At 40.4% G+C, this 20,423-nt stretch overlaps 1 protein-coding gene across 1 annotated transcript; it reads left to right on the top strand.

The window, feature by feature from the left end:
- Positions 1–11,892: 11,892 nt before the first annotated feature.
- On the top strand, positions 11,893–13,724 carry Tmem215 (transmembrane protein 215). Its single transcript, XM_055599160.1, has 2 exons — positions 11,893–12,112; positions 12,326–13,724. The coding sequence occupies exon 2, from the start codon at positions 12,384–12,386 to the stop codon at positions 13,089–13,091; it is 708 nt and encodes a 235-aa protein (XP_055455135.1). The 5' UTR covers positions 11,893–12,112; positions 12,326–12,383; the 3' UTR covers positions 13,092–13,724.
- Positions 13,725–20,423: the final 6,699 nt, after the last annotated feature.

Here is a 20,423-nt window from a genome sequence, read left to right as displayed (position 1 = left end):
AAGCCAGGCCAGTATCCTAAACCCAAGAGGACCCCTGGCTAGATCAGAGGTCACATACATTGTCAGAACTCCAGCCCCTGACTTGAGCAGAAACCCTTGCTCGAACAGAGGCCTTCCAGGCCATCAAGAGTCAAGTATCCAACTCAGGCAGAGACACTCCACTCCATCACAGGCTACTCTAGCCAGAAGACCAGAGAAGAAACAGGGACTAAGGAAGAAAACACCCATCCAACAAAGACAAACCCAGAAATCGCTACCTAGACCTATAATCACTCCAAATCCAGATGCCTAGATAATAGTAGGAACAAAATCAACAACAGCTAAGGCACTATGTCATCATCAGAGCCCAGCTATCCTACTACAGCAAGTCCTGTATATTCTAACATAGCTAAAGAACAGGAAAATAACCTTAAAACAACCTTTATGAAGATGATAGAGGTCCTTAAAGAGGAAATAAATAAATCCCACAAACAAGTTGAAGAAAAGACAAACAAAAAATTGAAGGAAATGAATAAATTTCTTTTAAAAAAATCAAGGAAAAGACAATCAATAAATTGGGGGAATCAATATATCTCTTAAAGAAAGCCGTACAGCCAAGAAAAAAAAAAAAACAGTCAAAGTAAATCAATAAAATTGTTCAAAAACTGAAAATGGAAATAAAAACAATAAAGAAAACACAGAGAATACTGAAAATAAAAAATCTAGATAAAAGAACAGAAACTACAGACACAAACATCACCAACAATCTCTCAGGCATTGAGAGTTAAATCTAAAAAACTTCTTACACAAAACATTCAGGAAATTTGAGACACTATGAAAATATCAAACTTAAGAATAATATGAATTAAAGAAAAAGAAGATTCCCAGCTTAAAGACACTAAACATATCTTAAACAAAATCACAGAAGGAAAATTTTCTAACCTAAGGAAGAACATGCCTATAAAGGTACAAGAACACCAAATAGATTGGACCAGAAATGAAAGTCCCCTCCCCACATAATAATTAAAACACTAAACACACAAAACAATATAAGAATATTAAAAGCTTCAAGGGAAAAAAGCCAAGTTACTTATAAAGTCAGGCCTTTAGAATTCCACCTGACTGATCAATGGAGACTCTATAAGCCAGAAGAGCCTGGACAGGTGTGCTGCAGACCCTGAGAGAACACAGATGCCAGCCCAGACTACTACACCCAGCAAAACTTTCAATCAACATAAATAGACAAAATAAGTTATGTCATCATAAAGTCAAATTTAAACAAGCCATCCCTTCAGAAGATACTAGAAGGAAAACTCCAATCCAAGATGCTTAACTACACCCACAAAAATACAGGAAATAAATAATCTCACACCAGCAAGATCCAAAGAAGGGAAACATGCACACATACCACCACCACCACCACCAACTACTACAAAAAAAAAAAAAAACAAAAAAACAGGAATTAACAATCATTGGTCATTAATATCTCTCAATACCAATATCAATGGACTTAATTCTCCAATAAAAAGTCACAGACTAAGAGAATGGGTACCAAAATAGGATTCATGCTTCTGCTGCATACAAGAACCACACCTCAACAATAGACATTACCTCATAGTAAAAGGTTGAAAAAATATCTTCCAAGCAAATGAACCCCCAAAGCAAGCTGATGTAGCTACTCTAGTATCTAGTAAAATAGACTTCAAACCAAAATTAATCAAAAGACATGAAAAAAGACAATTCATATTCATCAAAGGAAAAATCCACCAAGATGACATCTCAATTCTGTTGTTTTGTTATTAAAAACCTAAATCCCAAATACTCAGTTTTACCAATGAAGACTCAGGAGCCAAATGCTGAGGTGAAAGCCTACCTGGTCAGAGAGGCAGCAAAATTACGCAGCTGACCTTTCTTCTTAGGTGAAGTCCCAGAAGAAAAAATCCCTTCTTATCTACACTGTCTTCAAAGCCTTTTCAAACTGAATGTCCCTCCCTTCTATTTCCTGTGCATCTCTCTAGCCATCCTCCAGGCTTCCTCTCACTCTCTATAGTTTTTTCCCCACATTCACTTGCTGTAACTGGTTGTTTGCTCCAACTCTTTTTTTTTTATATATATACTTTTTATTTTTTTATATTGATCACAGGTTATTTACTTTGTATCCCGGCCATAGCCCCCTCCCTCATTTCCTCCCAATCCCACCCTTCCTCCCTCATCTCCTCCCTGCCCCTTTCCAAGTCCACTGATAGGGGAGGTCCTCCTCCCCTTCCATCTGACCCTAGCTTATCAGGTATCTTCAGGACTGGCTGCAAAGTTCTCCTCTGTGGCCTAGTAAGGCTGCTCCTCCCTCGGGGGCAGAAGGGGAGGTCACAGAGCCAGCCATTGAGTTCATGTCAGAAATAGTCCCTGTTCTCCTTACTAGAGAACTCACTTGGATACTGAGCTACCATGGGCTACATCCGAGCAAGGATTCTAGGTTATATCCATACATGGTCCTTGGTTGGAGAAACAGTCTCATAAAAGACCCCTGTGCCCAGATATATTTGGTCCTTGTGGAGCTCCTGTCCTCTTCAGGTCATACTAACTCACCTTCTTTCATATGAATCCCTGCACTCTGCCCAAGGTTGCTCCACCTCTTGACCTAGAGTTAACTTTATTTCATTTTGTTTACAGAAAGATCTTGAATTAAAAGTGTGTGCTAGGGCTCAGCCACACTGTAACTAGAAACAGGTTTTCCCAGTATACAATCTAGGAGTTCACAATGTGATCTAATATCCTGCAACACAATTCTGAATATTTCAATATCCCACTCTCACCAGCAGAAAGGATATCCAGACAAAAACTAAACAAAGAAATATTGGAGCTAACTGCTGTCATGAATCTAATAGACCTAAGAGATATCTACAGAACATTTCACCCAAACACAAAACAATGTACCATCTTCTCAACACCTCACAAAACATTCTCCAAAACTGACCACACACTCAGTCACAAAGCAAGTCACAACAGTCACAAAAATAATCCCCTACATTCTATCAGACCACCATGGATTAAAGCTGGATTTCAACAGCAACAGAAACAACAGAAAGCCTACAAACTCATGGAAACTGAACAACTCTATGCTGAATGACTACTGAATAAAGGCAGAAATAAAGAAAAAATAAGACTTCTAGAATTCAATGAAACTGAACACACAACATACTCATATTTAGAACACAATGAAAGCTATGCTAAGAGGAAAGTTCATAGCATAATGTGGCTTTGTAAAGAAATTGGAGAGATCTCATACTAGCAACTTAACAACACACCCAAAACTCTAGAACAAAAGGAATCAAACACGCACAACAGAAGCAGATGCAGGAAATGAGGGCTGAAATAAATAAAATAGAAACAAAGAGAACAATACAAAGAATCAGTGAAAAAAAGTTGGTTCTCTGAGAAAATCAGCAAGATGCATAAACCCTTATCCAAACTAACTAAAAAACAGGAAGAGAATATATAAATTAACAAAATCAAAATATATAAATTAAAAAAATCAAAATACGCATAAAAAACAGATAACAAAAAAAATCCAGAAAATCATCAGTTCATACTTCAAAAACCTGTACTCCACACAATTGAAAATCTAAAAGAAATGGATAATTTCATTGATAGATACCAGTTGCCAAAGTTAAATTAAGATTGGCCAAACAATCTAAATAGATCTATAACCTCTAGTGAAATAGAAGTAGTCATTAAAAATCTCTACCAAAAAAGGCCGGACAGTGTTAGCACAGAATTCTTTTTTTTTAATTTTTTAAATTTATTACAACTTATTTACTTTCTATCCCAGCTGTAGCCCCCTCCCTCATCTCCTCCCAATCCCACCCTCTCTCCCTCATCTCCTCCCATGTCCTTTCCCCAGTCCTCCTCCCCTTCCCTCTGACCCTAGCCTATCAGGTCTCATTAGGACTGGCTGCATTGTCTTCCTCTGTGGCCTGGTAAGGCTGCTTCCCCCTCAAGGGGTAGTGATCAAAGAGCCAGCCACTGAGTTCATGTTAGAGACAGTCCCTGTTTCCCTTACTAGGGAGTCAACTTGAACACTGAGCTGCCATGGGCTACATCTGTGCAGGGATTCTAGTTTATCTCTATGAATAGTCCTTGGTTGGAGTATCAGTCTCAGAAAAAAAACCCTGGGTCCAGAATTTTTGGTTCTGATGCTCTCCTTATGGAACTCCAGTCCCCTCCAGGTCTTTCTATCTCCTTCTTCTTTCATAAGATTCTCTGCACTCTGCCCAAAGTTTAGCTGTGAGTCTCAGCATCTGCTTAAATACCCTGCTGGTTAGAGTCTTTCAGGGGCCCTCTGTAGTAGGCTCCTGTCTTGTTCCTTGTTTTCCACCTCTTCCAATGTCTATCCCATTTGCCTTTCTGAATGAGGATTGATGATCTTACCCAGGATCCTCTTTCTTGCTTAGCTTGTTTATGTGTACAGATTTTCATATGTTTATCCTATATTATATGTCTAAAATACACTTATAAGTGAGTATATACCATGTGTGTCTTTCTGCTTCTGGGATATCACTCAGGATGATCTTTTCTAGTTCCCACCATTTGCCTTCAAATTTCATGATTTCCTTGTTTTTGATAGCTGAGTAGTATTCCACTGTGTAAATGTACCACAATTTCTGTATCCATTCCTCAACTGAGGGACATCTGGGTTGTTTCTAGATTCTGACTATAATGAATAAAGCTGCTATGAATATGCCTGAGCAAATGTCCTTGTTGTATACTTGAGCATATTTTGGAAATATGCCTAGGAGTGCTATAGCTGGATCTTGAGGTAGCACTATTCTTAATTGTCTGAGAGAGCACCAGATTGCTTTCCAAAGTGGTTGTAAAAGTTCCCATTCCCACCAGCAATTGAGGAGGGTTCCCCTTTCTCCATATCCTCTCTAGCATGTGCTGTCACTTGAGTTTTTGATCTTAGCCATTCTGATGAGTGTGAGGTGAAATCTTAGGGTCGTTTTGACTTGCATTTCCCTGATGACTAAGGACATTAATAAAAGATCTTCTGGAGGTATCTCCATCTCTGATATCAAGCTGTACTATAGAGAAATAGTAATAAAAACTGCCTGGTACTGGCATAGAAACAGACTGGTGGAACAATGGAATCAAATAGAAGACCCAGAAATAAACACACACACTTATGGACACCTGATTTTTGAAAAAGAAGCCAAACCATACAGTGGGAAAAAAAAGATTTCATCTTCAACAAATGGTGCTGGTCTAACTGGATATCTACATGCAGAAAAATGAAAATAGATTCATACTTATCACCCTACATAAAATTAAAATCCAAGTGGATCAAAGACCTCAACATAAATCCAGACACACTAAATCTGTTAGAAGAAAAAGTGGGAAAGAGCCTTGAACTCATTGGCACAGGAGACAACTTACTGAACAGAACATCAACAACACAGGCTCTAAGATCAACAATCAATAAATTGGACCTCATGAAACTGAAAAGCTTCTGTAAAGTAAAGGACACTGTCATCAGAACAAAACAACAGCCTGTTGTTTTGTAGATTGGGAAAGGATCTTCACTAACCCTATATCTGACAGAGGGCTAATATTCAGAATATATAAAGAACTCAAGAAGTTAAACAGCAACAAATCAAGTATTCCAATTAAAAAATGGGATATGGAACTAAACAAAGAATTCTCAATAGAGGAATATCAAATGGCAGAGAAACACTTAAAGAAATGCTCAACATCCTTAGTCATCAGGGAAATGTAAATCAAAATGACCCTGGGATTTCACCTTACACCTATCAGAATGGTTAAGCACAGAATTCTATCAGACTTTCAAAGAAAAGTTAACACCAATACTCCTCAAATTGTTCCATAAAATATTAACAGAAAGACCATTGCCAAATTTGTCTTATTAGGTTACTGTCACTCTGATACCCATACCACACAAAGGTTCAATAAAGAATGAGAATTACAATCCAGTTTCCCTCATGAACATAGATGTTAAAATACTTGCAAACAAAATCTAAGAACACATCAAAAAGATCACCAACCATGATCAAGTAACCTTCATTCCAGAGATGCAGGAATGGTTCAGTGTACAAAAATCAGTCAATGCAATCCACCACATAAACAAACTGAAAGACAAAAACAGACAGACAAACAAACAAACATGAGCATCTCATTAATGCCAAAAAAGCTTTTGACAAAATCCAACACCCCTTCATGGTAAAAATCTTGGAGAGAGCAGGGATACAAAGGACATAACTAAACATAATAAAGGTAATTTACAGCAAGCGTATAGCCAACATGAAATTAAATGGAGAGAAACTCAAAGCAACTCTACTAAAATCATAAATGAGACAAGGCTATCCACTCTCTCCATATATAATTAATATAGTACTTGAAGTTCTAGCTAGAGCAATAAGACAACTAAAGGAGATCAAGAGGATTCAATTTGGAAAGGGAGAAGTCAAAGTATTGCTATTCACAGATGATACGATAGTATACATAAGTGACCCCAAAAGTTTTAGCAGGAAATGCCTACATCTGATAAACACCTTCACCTGGATAAAAAAAATCAATTAAAAAAATCAGTAGCCCTCCCATATACAAACAATAAACAAGCTGAGAAAGAAATCAGGAAAACAACATCCTTCATAATAGTTACAAATAAGGCTAAACATCTTGAAGTAACTCTAACCAAGCAAGCAAAAGACCTGTATGATAAAATCTCCAAGTCTTTGAAGAAGGAAATTGAAGAAGATGGAAAGATCTCCCAGATTCATGGATTGGTAAGATCAACATAATAAAAATGACCATCTTACCAAAAGTTAATGAAATACCCACCAAAATTCCAACACAATACTTTTCAGATCTTGAAAGAACAATTTTCAACTTTGTATGAAAACACATAAAACCCAAGAGAGCTAGAACAATCCTCTATAGTGGTACCTCTGGAGGTCTCACCATTCCTGATTTCAAGCTATACTACAGAGCTATAGTAATTAAAAATACATGACTTCAGCATAATAACAGAAAAATTGATCAACTGAATCAAATTGAAGACACAGATATAAATCTACACACCTATGGACACCTGATATTTTTTATAAAGAAAGCATCTTCAACAAATGGTGCTAGTCTAACTGGGTGTCTGCATATATAGAAGAATGAAAATAGATTCATATCTATCTATCACCTGCACAAAACTCATCTAAGCAGATCAAAGACCTCAACAGAAAATGAGAAATACTCAATCTGATAGAAGAGAAAGTGGGGGATAGCCTTGGACATATTGCCATAGGAGACAACTCCTGAACAGAACAACAATAGCACAGGTACTAAGATCAACAATTAATAAATGGGACCTCATAAAACTAAAAAGCTCCTATAAGGCAAAGGACAAAATGTCAGCCTATAGAATGCGAAAAAAAAAAATCTTCAACTCCACATCTGACAGAGGGCTAATATCCAAAATATATAAAGAACTCAAGAAACTAGACATCAATAAGTTAAGTAATCCAATTTAAAAATAGGGTACAAATCTAAACAAAGAATTCTCAACAGAGGAATCTCAAATGGCCAGGAAATACTTTTAAAATGTTCAACATCATTAACCATCAGGGAAATGCAAATTAAAACTACTTTGATATTTCATCTTACACCTGTCAGAGTGACAGCTCATGCTGGCATGGATCTGGAGTAAGAGGAACATTCCTCCATTGCTGTCAGGAGTACAAACTTGTACAATCACTTTTTAAATCAATATGGTGATTTCTCAGAAAATTGGGAAAAGTTCTACCTCAAGACCCAGCAATACCACTTCTGGGCATATACCCAAAAGATGCTCCACCATACAACAAGGGCACTTGCTCAACTATGTTAAGAGAAACTTTATTTGTAGTTATTGCTTCCAGAAACTGGAAACAACCTAGATGTCCCTCAGCCAAAGAATGGATAAAAAAAAAAAAAAAAACAATGTGGTACATTTACACAATAGAGTATTGCTCAACTGTTTAAAAAAACGACATCATGAAATTTGCAGGCAAATGGATTGAACTTGAAAAAACTTTTGTGAATAAGGGATCCAGACCCAGAAAGACAAACATGGTTTGTACTCACTTATAAGTGGATATTAGCTGTAAAGAAAAGAATAATCAATCATGCTAAAATCCACAGACCCAGAGAAACTAAGTAATAAGAAGGGCTTCAGTGGGGACACAAGGTTCCTTCTGGGAAGGAGAAACAGAATAGATTTCATGGGTGAACTCAGGGCGAGTTGGGATGGGAATAGGAGAGATCAGCTGGCGAAAGGGGAGGTGAAGGGAGAGAGCTGGATTTAGGGGGATTTGAGGGATTTGAGCTGGATTTGAGGGGCACAGTAGAAACCTAGTGCAATGGAAACTCCATGGAGTCTATGAGGTGACACTAGTAAAGACTCCTAGTAATGGGGGCATGGAGCCTGAAATGGCCATCCTCTGCAACCAGACAAGGCCTCAAGTGGACCAACCCAGCCACAAAACTTCCAACCAACAGTTTGTCATACCTGCAGGATGTGCTGGAACTGTAGACTAGCATAATGGTCAGCAGAGAAACCAGAGAGACTTCATCCAGCAACTGATGGTAGCAGATGCAGAGTCCCACAGCCAAATATTAGGTGGAGCTTGGGGAGTCTTGTGGAGGAAGGGGAGGAAGGATTGGAGGAGCCAGAGAGGTCAAGGACATCACAAGAACACAGACCACATAATCAACTGATAGGGAGCTTGAGTGGGAGCCTGTAAGGGTCTGACCTACTCTGCATATATGTTATGGTTGTATAGCTTGGTGTTCTTGGTGCGAGCCCTAACAGTGGGATCAGGGAATGTCTTTGACTCTTTTGTCTACTTTGGGACCCTTTTTTTTCCTACTGGGTTGCCTCATTCCGGCTTGATGTAAGAGCATGTGCCTGATCTTATTGTAGCTTGTTATGCCATATTTAGTTGATCTCTGGGAGGCCTGCTCTTTTCTGAGGGGAGGTAGAGGAGGTGGATCTTTAAGAAAGAGGATGAGGGAGAGACTGGGGAGAGGGGAGGGAGGGGAAACTGCAGTATGGATGTAATATATGAGAAAAGAATAAATTAGAAGGGGGAAACTCCTTCAGAGTCCCAAATATGTTGTTTATGTGGGATAAATGAAGATCATTGAGAAAGAGCAGCTTGGAGGACAGGTGAGTTAAATCTGTGACATTTGAGCATAAGATGTCTGTAGATGATCTAAAAAGCAATATCAAGCACACAATTGAATACTACAAATCTGAACCTGAGGGAACACAAGTGAAAGGGGCTTAGTGTTGCAGGATATTTGATTCCATTGTGAACGCCAAGATTGTGAACTGTAAAAACCTGTTTTTGATTGTGGTGTGGCTCAGTCTTTGATACTAGAACTTTCTATTTACTGTAAACAAGTACTTGTGGTATGGCTCAGTCCTAGTACACACCTTTATTCCAAAAAATTTCTGTAAACAGGATTAAGTAAAGTTAACCCTAGCTTAAGAGGAGAAGTAAGCAACCAGATTGACAGGAAGTGAACATGGGAAAACACCACAGAGAGTGAGAGGAAGTCTGGAGGAGGGATAGAGAGATACACAGGAAGTAGAAAGGAGCTACCTTGAATTGAAGGGTATTCAAGACAGAGTAGAGAAAGAGAAAGAGCTTTTTCCTTTTGGGACATCAGCTGAGTACGAAGGTCAGCTGGGTGCGTTCTCTGCCTCTCTGAGCTAGGAAGTTTTCACCCCAACATCTGGCTCCTGAGTCTTTTTTGGTAAAATCAAATGGTTGGGATTTTCTTCCTTTATAACAACAGCTTAGTAGCCATCAGGTTTTCCAGGCTATTTGAAACTACCATGGAGTAAGGGTAAGGCAAGCAAGCTCAGGCAGGGAATAGAAAATGCAGAACAAGATGCCATCTGTAAAACAAAGAGGAGTCAGGAAGTTGCCTTCAAATCAGTGACAAGGAAGATGAGTGGGTATTAGTAAAGATGAAAAAGGGAGGTTTCAAGGGGAGAAAAGTGTTTTGTAATTGGAGCACAGGCAGCTAGTTTCTTTCCCCTTTCCCTTAACAAAATCTAGTTCCAGTGCAGCAGTGAGTCTGGGGAACAGACTCACAGACTTTAGTCCCCAGGCTCCTCTATAGTCCAAACACATCTCCTGTCCAACCTAAGCAGATGTCTATACACTTGAAGATGTTAGAAATCTACCACTCTCGTGATCTAAAGGGGCACATGGCTGCCACTTCACTTTAGCCCTTGGCCTTTTCTCCTTTCTTCCTTCTTAAATTCTGTGCCCAGAAGTGCAGCAGAAATGTGCTTGAAAATAAAAGACAAACAAAATAAACAAGAAGCCTGGCCTCTGGTGACCTCGGTTGAAGTGAGAAGCCAGAGGATCCACCTTGGCTCGTCTCTCAAGCCAGGGTGCTCCAACCCACCCTTAACCATCCTTCTGACCCACTTTCCTCCAAGTACCTCTGCCAGGTTGGCATTCTGGGGGTCACATCTTGTCCCGCCTGGCTTCATGAAGAAGATTCCAGGCCTCCAGAATTACACCCTCTAACCTGCTGGCACCATCTGTCAAAAAGTGAACACTTGTATTAATCTTCACTTAAAACCCTCCTACCATCCTTTGCTGCTTAGTGAGTAAAGCAAAAGTCCTCAGCTACACAGACAGGTCTTTGACTGTTTGGCCCATATGTGGAGAGTACTAGGATCACACAGTATGAGAAAACATACTGTGTGTATGTATTTCAATGTATTTTGAACAGGAACCATGCACCAAAGCCTTGTTCTAGGAACTTTACACTTCTGTAATAGTCAACAGCCTCTGCTCAGACATCTGGTATTAGTAGTCTCCCGAGGACTCTTTCTCAGAAAGGTGATGTCACTTGCTCCAGTACACAAGGTAAGCTTAGGTGGAGAAGGCCTGGGTGTCAAAATTCTTTCCCCCCAAGTCAGAGACTTAGCATGAAAGAATGTACTTTTTGCTTTCCTAATTCCCTTCCTCTATCTTAAATGGACCAGGTGAAGGGTGGCAGGCACATCCAGTCTTCCCTAGAAACCTACACACTTCTGCAGACCCTGGACTGAGACAAAAGAGCCTTGTCACCTGTTGGGCCTGATCTTCCAAACCAAGGCCTCTTTTATGGGCTACCTGGATGACCTTGAATGAGGGTCAGAACCAAGAACCCTTCTTCCTTACCCCATTCTTGGAACCAAGACCTTGGGACTGAGTTTCCAAGACCTCTTTCTGCCAAGTACAGCGCTGGGAAAGCAGCAGGGCCAACTCAGGTGACTTCTACTTGGCTCATGCAAGTCCTGGAGGCTTGCGCTTCCTGCACCTACAGCCTGGACACTATCCGTGGTCGTTCAGGTAAAGCGGGAGCAGCCTGTGACCCCGCTCCTTCCGCTCCTTCGAGGGCGCCTTGCGCCTGGTGGAGCTGTCAGGAAGAAAGAGAAAGATAGACAGAGAGACACAGAGAGAGAGAGAGACAGAGACAGAGACAGAGAGAACGGCCCCGGGGAACCCGGCTGCTGCTGTAGGGACAGGGGTATCGCTGAGATCTGAAACTGGCCAAGAGAGCGAGTCCCCATCGTCAGTGTCCCGCGGGAAAGGCGATCTGGACTCCCGCTTCGCAGCAGTGGCAAGGACCTGACTCTAAACCGCCCGCCCCACTGGGATGAGAGTCCCCTGCAGCCCGCTCACCGCGGCCGCCTGGCTTTGACCCCCTCGCGCCCCCGCGCGTCCATCTCTGTTCCCAGAGCCATGCAAGTGCTGTAGGGTGGCTGGCTCGCGCGCCTTCCTCCTGCCTGGACAGAGTCCTCCTGCCCCGCCCGCAGCGCCAAGGCGCCGGCTCCGATCCGCTGCGCCCAGGCTCCTTTTCCAGAGCTCTGGCGACCACCGGCAGCAGCTGGAAAAGACCCTCCTCATCTGTCCGGCTTTCCTCCTCCCCTGCCCTACCTTCTGCGTGCAGTGTTGGTGAGAAAATCCAGGCTTGACTCTCCGAACCGACGGATAGAACTGATGGACAGCCCTTAGGAAGGTTTCTGGAAACACTCGGAGCCTTCTCATTCACAGGAGGTGGCAGGAGCCTAAAGGTAACTCGTTGACCCTACTTGGCACATGTTGGTATGAGATAGGGTTGCAAGAGTGGGGGGGGTGCAGAAAAGAGGGAGAGAGGAAGAGGGAGAGAAAGAGAGAGTGAGTGAGAGAGAGAATGAAAGACAAGAGTTAGAGATAGCAAGAAAGAGTTGGTGGGTGGGAAGTTGAATGTGATTTTTTTTTAACCCCTGTTGTTTCACGTCCCACAGAAAAGAAAAAGGGTGCTTCCTGGCTACCAAGCAGTCCCCATCCTGGATGGAGTGAACGATGCGGCCTGATGACATAAATCCGAGGACTGGGCTGGTGGTGGCCCTGGTCAGTGTTTTCCTGGTCTTTGGCTTTATGTTCACCGTCTCTGGCATGAAGGGGGAAACTCTGGGGAACATCCCTCTGCTGGCCATCGGGCCAGCCATCTGCCTACCAGGCATCGCAGCCATTGCTCTGGCCAGGAAAACCGAAGGATGCACCAAGTGGCCAGAGAATGAGCTACTCTGGATCCGCAAGTTACCCTGTTTTCGGAAGCCCAAGGACAAGGAAGTAGTAGAACTGCTGAGGACCCCGTCAGACCTGGAGTCCGGCAAGGGGAGCTCAGATGAACTGGCTAAGCAGGCAGGCATCAGAAGCAAGCCGCTCCCCCAGGGACCAGGTGAGGTGCTTATGGACAACTCCATTACCACCCCCACACACCCAGAGGAAGGAGAATGCCAAAGTCTTGTCCAGAGTGGGCGTCAGGAGGAGACATCCAGATACCTGGATGGCTACTGCCCCTCAGGCAGTTCCCTCGCCTATAGTGCCTTGGACGCCAAGGGCTCAGCCTGGGACAGATCTGACCACCCTGAGCCCGAGGACAGCATCTTCTTTGTTCCCCAGGATAGTATCATCGTTTGTTCCTACAAGCAAAACAGCCCCTATGACAGATACTGTTGCTACATCAACCAGAGCCAAGGCAGGTGGGACCATGAGACAATAGTCTGATTTGTTCACACAGGGTCCCATGTTGACAGACACATTGCTACACTCCGCTCCCAATGGAAGAAAATCTCTGCTCCAACAGCTGTCACACTATTAGAAACTGGCATGGTATGTGAGGGGTGCAGACCTCTGGCGCCTGATGCTCCTGTAAATAGGCATGCTGGGGGCACACTTCAGGGAAACACTGAGGAGTAAGGGCAGCGGGAAGAGGTAACAGTAAAGAAAGTTCCATTTGCTTCTGAACAAATTAAACGATGTTGAATACTTTGTAAAACAGCCCAGAAAGTGCTAGCACCTGCTGACAGTCAGGTGAGTCTAGAAAGAGCTTCAGATGCCAGGTAGCAAATGATGCAGGGCTATTCACACAGAAACTGGCTGCTTTGTGTCTAAAGAATGTGAAGGAAAATTGTGTGTTCCTTTATATGAAATTATTTTTGCCTGTTGGTAGCTTTTCACACATAGTTGCTGAAAGACATAAAAATCAAGATATGGGATGGGTTTTGGAGTAAGGGGAGTTTAAAATAGTTGAAACGTATAACTGAGTCCTGGCCTCTGACAAGATTATGGTTTCAAATAAAGTGTTGCCTATATTATGTGAAATGTTAAGATTTTGGGTGGTTTCACATGAGTTCATTTGCTGGGACTTTATCTGAAGTCTTTAAATATTTATTAACAATAATGTATTTCCTTATGAGGTGCAAAATGGCTTGATGTAATATTTTCATTACTTATATAATTGTTTTCAACATTTCTGGTAGGCATGTACTAGGGATTACTCTATGCCTTTTAAAGTATGAAACTACAAAGCCAATCAATTAGTCCTGAACATTATGAAAAATCTTTGTGAGATGCAATAGTTAAGCCTTCAGAAATGCTCTTGTTTGTACATTTGTTCAACAGCACCCCCACCCCAACAATGACTGAAAATGCCAATGAAGAAGTTAATTTATAAGATTTAATTGAAGCCTTTATTTTATTAAGTTCACTGGACCATTGAAATTTACGTGACAAAAATCTCATTATTTTCCACTTTTTTGTGGCTGAGGGAAGAAGCATCATAGTGCTATCCTAAAATTTGTTTCCTATTTGTCTTGCTTAATTGTAACAGATAAAAAGAATAACCAGCAGAAATGCCATTTCATCCCTCTTGTATAGTAGTTGTATTTTATATGAATGGCATTTTATATATATATATATCTGAATGGTGATAGATTTAGACTTGAGAATTAGGATATATTATACCCTTTAGTGAATTTTAATTTTAATTATTATATCAAATAGTTTTAGTTACTTTCTCCTAAAAGGTGAATTGAGGACAAAAAAAATTGGAGGCTTACCTCTTTTATGTACTTCAAGTCCAACTCTGATTCTTAAGTTCTTATGTTCTTAAATATCATGATTTTTGAATGATGTTTAAGATAAAAAAAGATGTCATCTTTTTAGTCAGGCCTCAGTGTCAGAAGATGAGATGTGTGGTCTTGGACAAAGCTCATCTTCCAACACCTCAGTTTTTTACTCTATGGAAGAAGACTAGGACAAAGACTGATTTTCAATAAGTTTTTTTCCATCATTCACCCCCAGGTGGGACATTCTAAAATAGTATATCAAAGAAATTGTATGTTGCAGGAAGTATGCTACAGCAAAATTCATGACCATGTTATGCAACCCCTGATCAAAATCATGCAATGTGGATTAAACTGCTACTACTCACAAGGATTTTGTAGATGTCTGAAAACAGATGTATTTCATTACTACATAGTATTTATTAGACACCAATACATTCCTGGACATAAAACTGAAACTGCTGAGGGTAAGATTTTTTGAGGAATAAATATTTTAGATTTTGGTGTAGCCCAAAGTGATATAACACACAGCTTTGCATGCCATGTCACTGAGTTTAGATTTGAGGGAGTGAGGGCTAGTTTCCTAAAATCACATATCTGTTTTGAAAGCAGAAAATGGTATTTATATACATAAGATTATTAGAGATATAGGAACTAGAGTTTTCCCTTTTGGCATTTTCAGAAGTGAGGAGATAGATGAATGTTTGTTTGGGGCTCATCAAGTCCTACATGGGTCTGAGAGGAGAGGACTGGGGTGTTTGCTAAAGTTTGGAATTTGGAAACGTTGCCTTCCGAAAACAGTTCAGAATTTTTTACATAATGTGTACATGTGTGCACATAGTCCCATTTCCAAATCAAGGATCAAGTACTAATTTAGAGATATAAACTATTTTTAATTATATTTTCAAATTGAATTTTAGAAGCAAACATTTTTCCATTTACCTATTTAAAATACCAAAGCTAAGTACACACTCATGGGTATATTTTTCTGTGCTAAAAGAATGATTTGAAAATGTTGGGCTGAAAGATTTAACTTTCTTTACCCAAAGAATAAAATGTGTAGTGTGTCTTGTGTGGATTTTTTTTAGCATCTTCCACTGAGCCACCCCCTCTTCTATGCAGCCTGATGCCCCTAATCAACTCTATGAGTACTATTCAGGGTAAACCTGTTGTTCTTTTAAATAGAGGCAGAAAAAATAGGGGTTAAACCCAACAGCCTTGGAAAATTACTAATATTAACAGAAGTAGTAAATGGATTGTTCCTGGAAGCCTTTAAGAACTCCCAAACTGATATAAATTGAAATAGGCACTAGTTATCCTTCCTTTGCTATTAATCCAAATATCATTTTCTACTTGATATTAAATAGGCATTTTACTTTTGAAATTTCTCTGTTCAATTACTCTTGCCCTGTATTCCTACTAATTAGGACCACAGGTTCTTTTCCCATCCACCCATGTCTTGATTCCTAAATGTAAATTCAACCAAGATACCCAAGCTGGAGCACATTAGACAGCTGCTTCAAGGTTTACTCCTCATGGCAGTCATCTTGGGGGAGGGATCCGGATACAGTTAGGTCCCAGCTCTCTCCCAATTCTGCTTGTCAACTCCTCCTAAATGTTTTCAGTATTACGGATCTTAACATCCACTCAGTTGACAAACATAGAAAAAGAGGGTGAGTTCTCTTAATGTTGTTTCTCTTCTGCAAGTTCTAATCTCACCTTGTTAGTGACACCCCTCTGTGCCCACAGCATTGACTGTTTGGTGAATTCACTCTTTGCCACCATTATTATTTTTATTATATTAAATTTTTTTTTCTGGGCATGGTGGTCATGGTCCTGTAATCCCAGCACATGGGGTTGGGGGCAGAGGAAGGAGCAATCTTTAGCTACATAGTGAATTGAAGAACAGCCTGGTTTACAAGAGGCTCTGTTCGGGGGGAAAAAAGAGAACTGAAACTCCCAGTGTCCTGAGAGAACTACTATACTTCTTTGCTGCCAGCTCATCTTCCAGACCTTGTCCACATGTGCACACAGTGCTGTAATGATTACAGCAGCCTGTTTGTCCTTATATTTTCTCCCTGAGTATTATTTCCCCCTTTCTGTACATTATTTCTGGTCACCAGCTAATAATTGTGTAATATGTCATTTTGATGGTTCCATAATTCATCATGCAATTCCTTGTTGCTGACCATATAAAAGCATTGTTGATGTTTTTACCGTATGCCTACAGAAATGAAAACTTACCATTGAACACCTGTCTCCCTGCAAAGGGAGCAGAAATGTATAGGTGTGCATATCGCTTCTCTTCACACACTTAGCTCTAAGATGCAGGGTGGAGGACAAAAGACATTGGCTTCAAAACACAGCTTCTCAAAACTAGACTATAGCAAGGCCAGCCTTCAAAAAGCACAAGGTCCAAAGAGCAAAATAATAAATAAATAGATTTAGTTTATGGTAATTTCTAATATTGCAAAGCATTTTTCTCAAAGTACTTCCCCAAATATTTTATATTTCATATATGTATATATTAATAACTTATAAATGAACTGAAATTTTAGGAACTCAACTGACTCTAACCTGGACTTCTTTGTGTTTTAGTTCCAAACTAGAACAAAACAAAACACTAAAGGGAGGATGGAAACATTGCATAAATGTTTGAAGCTCAACCAAATAGCTCCATGAAGGCTTGAACTCCAGTTAGCCTCTTGTCAACTTGACACAGAAGTGTGCAAATACTGTTGTCAGTTTTCTGTTATTCTGACAAATGGCCTGAGATTATATTATAAAGGGAAAGGTTGATTTTGTATCAGAATTTTTGGAGGTTTCAGTCCAAGGTCAGGTGTGCCTGTTGCTTTGGGGACCTTTGTCTAGGTGCCCATTATGACAGGTGTCAGACACCACAACAAACTTCTTCTGTCGTGTCTAGAATGAATGAGAGTTAGAGGAAGAGGCTGGGGTCCCAATAGCTCTCCAGGAGCATTCCACAATGCCAGAAAGACCTCACACTGGGCACTACTTCTTCAAGTTCCCTGCACCTCCAAGTAGCACCAAGTTGGGGAAACAAGCCTCTAACCTGTGGGGCTTCAGGGGAGAGGAATGTGGGATGGGGAAGCATTTCAAACCTAAACTATAGCAAGTTCCATTAAGCTGTAATCGGCCTTTCACAGACTCTCATTCCACATGCTCCCAACACAAAGCATATTCAGGTAAGGCTCCCAGTTCCCTTGATCCAGCAGTCTTGGGATCATAAGCATTTTGGATTTTGGAATTACTAGATTTGGGGGTATTTGCTAATACTTTATTAGGTGAGGTTCCCTTACCCAAAAATTGCACATGTGAAATGCCACAAAATGTGAAGCGCTGGAAAAATTTCCAATTTAGGACAATTGGGAGTGAGCCTTTTGAATTAGTAATTCTCTACGTGGACATGATGCTCACCAGATATACGAGGTGAGCACAAACTCAGTCTCCAGTCTTTGGTGAGTTGTTCCTGGGCCTGACTCTGGTTAGGGGCCTTTTCCTTTCCCTCATTCCTCCTCCTGACCCCAGGTTAGCCCCCACAAGCCTCGGTGTCCTTAAATGTTTTAGGTAACGTTACAGGATGGACCAATTACTAAACAAAACACAAAGTGGTTTAACATCTTGTGTTCTTTTTGACACATTTGTCAAATCTGAAAGTTAAATGTAAAGATATATTTTTTTGCAATCTACCACTTCTTATTTTTCATAGAAATGGGCAACTGTACATAAGGCAAGACCATATAAGGAAAATTGGGCTTTGAAACTCATCTGCCTATAATCCAACATTCAAAGCGTGGGCAGTCATCTGCTAAGCAAGTGACTGGACCCTTGGAAGCACTCCGGAAGGCCCCACTCTGCCACCTTCCTCTTATCCTCTGCAGCAACTTCCATTTTTAAAATGTGTTTTTAAATGTTTATTTATTTGAGTATCTCTCATCTTACTCTTTTTTTGTGTGTGTGTGTGTGTCTTTTTATTTATTTATTTATTTTTGCATCTTTTGATTTTTTTTTTTTTTGCTTTGCTTTTGAGAGGGAAAGAACATGAAGGTGGGTGGGTATAGGTGTGGAGAGGATCTGTGAGGAGTTGGGAGAGGGAAAGAATACGTAAATCATTGTATGAAGAGATATTTTAAAATTTGAGTAATAAAATAAAATGTATTCAGTAGGGTAGGAATGATGCACTAATGCCAGGGAGCACGTGTGGAAGCTGGAGGACAACTTGAGGATGCAACAACTCATGTCAATAGGCTTGGCAGCAAGTGCCTTTACCCACTGAGCCATCTCACTGGCACCACAGCAGTTTCTTGACTTCCTGGGTACAACCTGCAGCTGACAAAGGAGCTTCTCTCTGTCTGAGAGCTCCCTGGGGAAAGGAGTATTTGATCCATCTTTTTCTCACCTGTCTCTGTAAATGTATCCTGCCTTGTTCAGCGAACTCCAAATTGCACAATTTAGTCATACTAAAAGCCTATTTCCCTTTTAATATTAAATACAATCAGCAATAATGTGGACTAAAGTAGCCTTCTGTGGGTTGATATCCTAATTTCTGTTTAGTATATTGTTTCCCTGAGAAGCTTTGCCTTTGCAAGAACATCTCCCTTCCCTCCATGATTGACCTGACTGTCATTGCAGTGGTCAGTGGTTGCACCAAACACATGACAAGAACTGGTGATTCTTGAAGCATGTGAAAACCATTCTTTTGAATTTACAACCCGAAACAAAAATCAGTCAAAGTTAATTATGTTAATTATGCATGTATGTAAACAAAACAGAATCCCCAGCGTTGTCCCTCTGCTAACCTTCCCTCTGACAATGTTTAATGGCATCTTCGTCTTCATGATGAAGGGAATATTCTCTCAGGTCAATAGTGGGGAGCTGAGCTGTTAGCCCTTGCTCACCCAACCTCCAGAGAAGTTCTTTCTTCACACTGAAACTTCGGCTTGTATTTCAGAGAAGCCCAGCTCTTCTGGAACAAGAGGATGGCAATGTTCAGCAATTTCTGTGGGCACGATTTAAAGCCAGTCCTAATAACTTCTAACCTAAATAGTTGGTCTTATAAGTTTCCCCACCATCTGACTAGATAAAACTGTATTTGAATAACTCTTTTTCCGGGCCAGAGGTATCCATGAGATCTGGAACAACAGCAAGATACATCCTTTGAATACGGGGGAAGAGGTTGTGTTTTCAACCTCAAAACAGAACATCTGATAGAGCGTTATTTATTTGGGATCATGCTTTCCGAGGTTTAAATCACGGTGTAGAGAGTAGCACACACCAGGGCAGCCAGAGAACAGAGAGGAAGCATTCTCTTCTCCCAGCCCCAGGGGAGGGGATAGTACCACCCTCGCTTACAGTTCTCTTAATCCACCTCTGAAAATATGCTGCAGACACACTCCAAAATGTGATCCCTATTCTCCTAGGCGCTTCTCAATCCAATGAAGCTAACAATCAAAATTAGGCACCAGAGAGGTAAACAAAGAATATGCAGGGCTCTCAGATTGAGCAGAGCCAACAAAGCCCTCAGAAATCTGATTGCTGTCACAGTGTCTACCCCCTCAGCTGCCTAAATCACCACTTTCTGTCTCTAGTTCAGGAGCAAATGCCAGAAAATGGACTGAGAGAACAATATGCTTTTAACGTACAAAATAATAATAATAAAAGGGAAATGCTATAAAATTTTGACACATTTTTAAATAACTACGAATTTTTAAATAACTAAGAAAATACATGTATATATTTAATTGTATATTCCAATAAGTGCAAAATTTGACTAGAAATATCTTTCTGCTAAATACAGTAAAAAAATAACAGAAAATACCAAATAAGTAAGATCAAATGGGTTGAAAATGTGATTCACATATACAATGAAATATTGTTTTACTTTAAATAAATAAACAGAAATAAGTATAATAAACATGAAAAATTAAAAGAATATAAAGTGAATAATATTAGCTAAAATTTTAGAAAGATA

This window comes from Psammomys obesus, unplaced genomic scaffold (genome assembly GCF_907164565.1).
Source record: "Psammomys obesus unplaced genomic scaffold, mPsaObe1.curated_primary_1811, whole genome shotgun sequence".
Taxonomy (NCBI): Eukaryota; Metazoa; Chordata; class Mammalia; order Rodentia; family Muridae; genus Psammomys; species Psammomys obesus.
This window is presented reverse-complemented; position numbering and strand designations above follow the sequence as displayed.

What these genes read in the sequence shown, in the direction of transcription:
- Tmem215 (XM_055599160.1), top strand. Translation starts at nt 12,384, where the DNA reads ATGCGGCCTGATGACATAAATCCGAGGACTGGGCTGGTGGTGGCCCTG.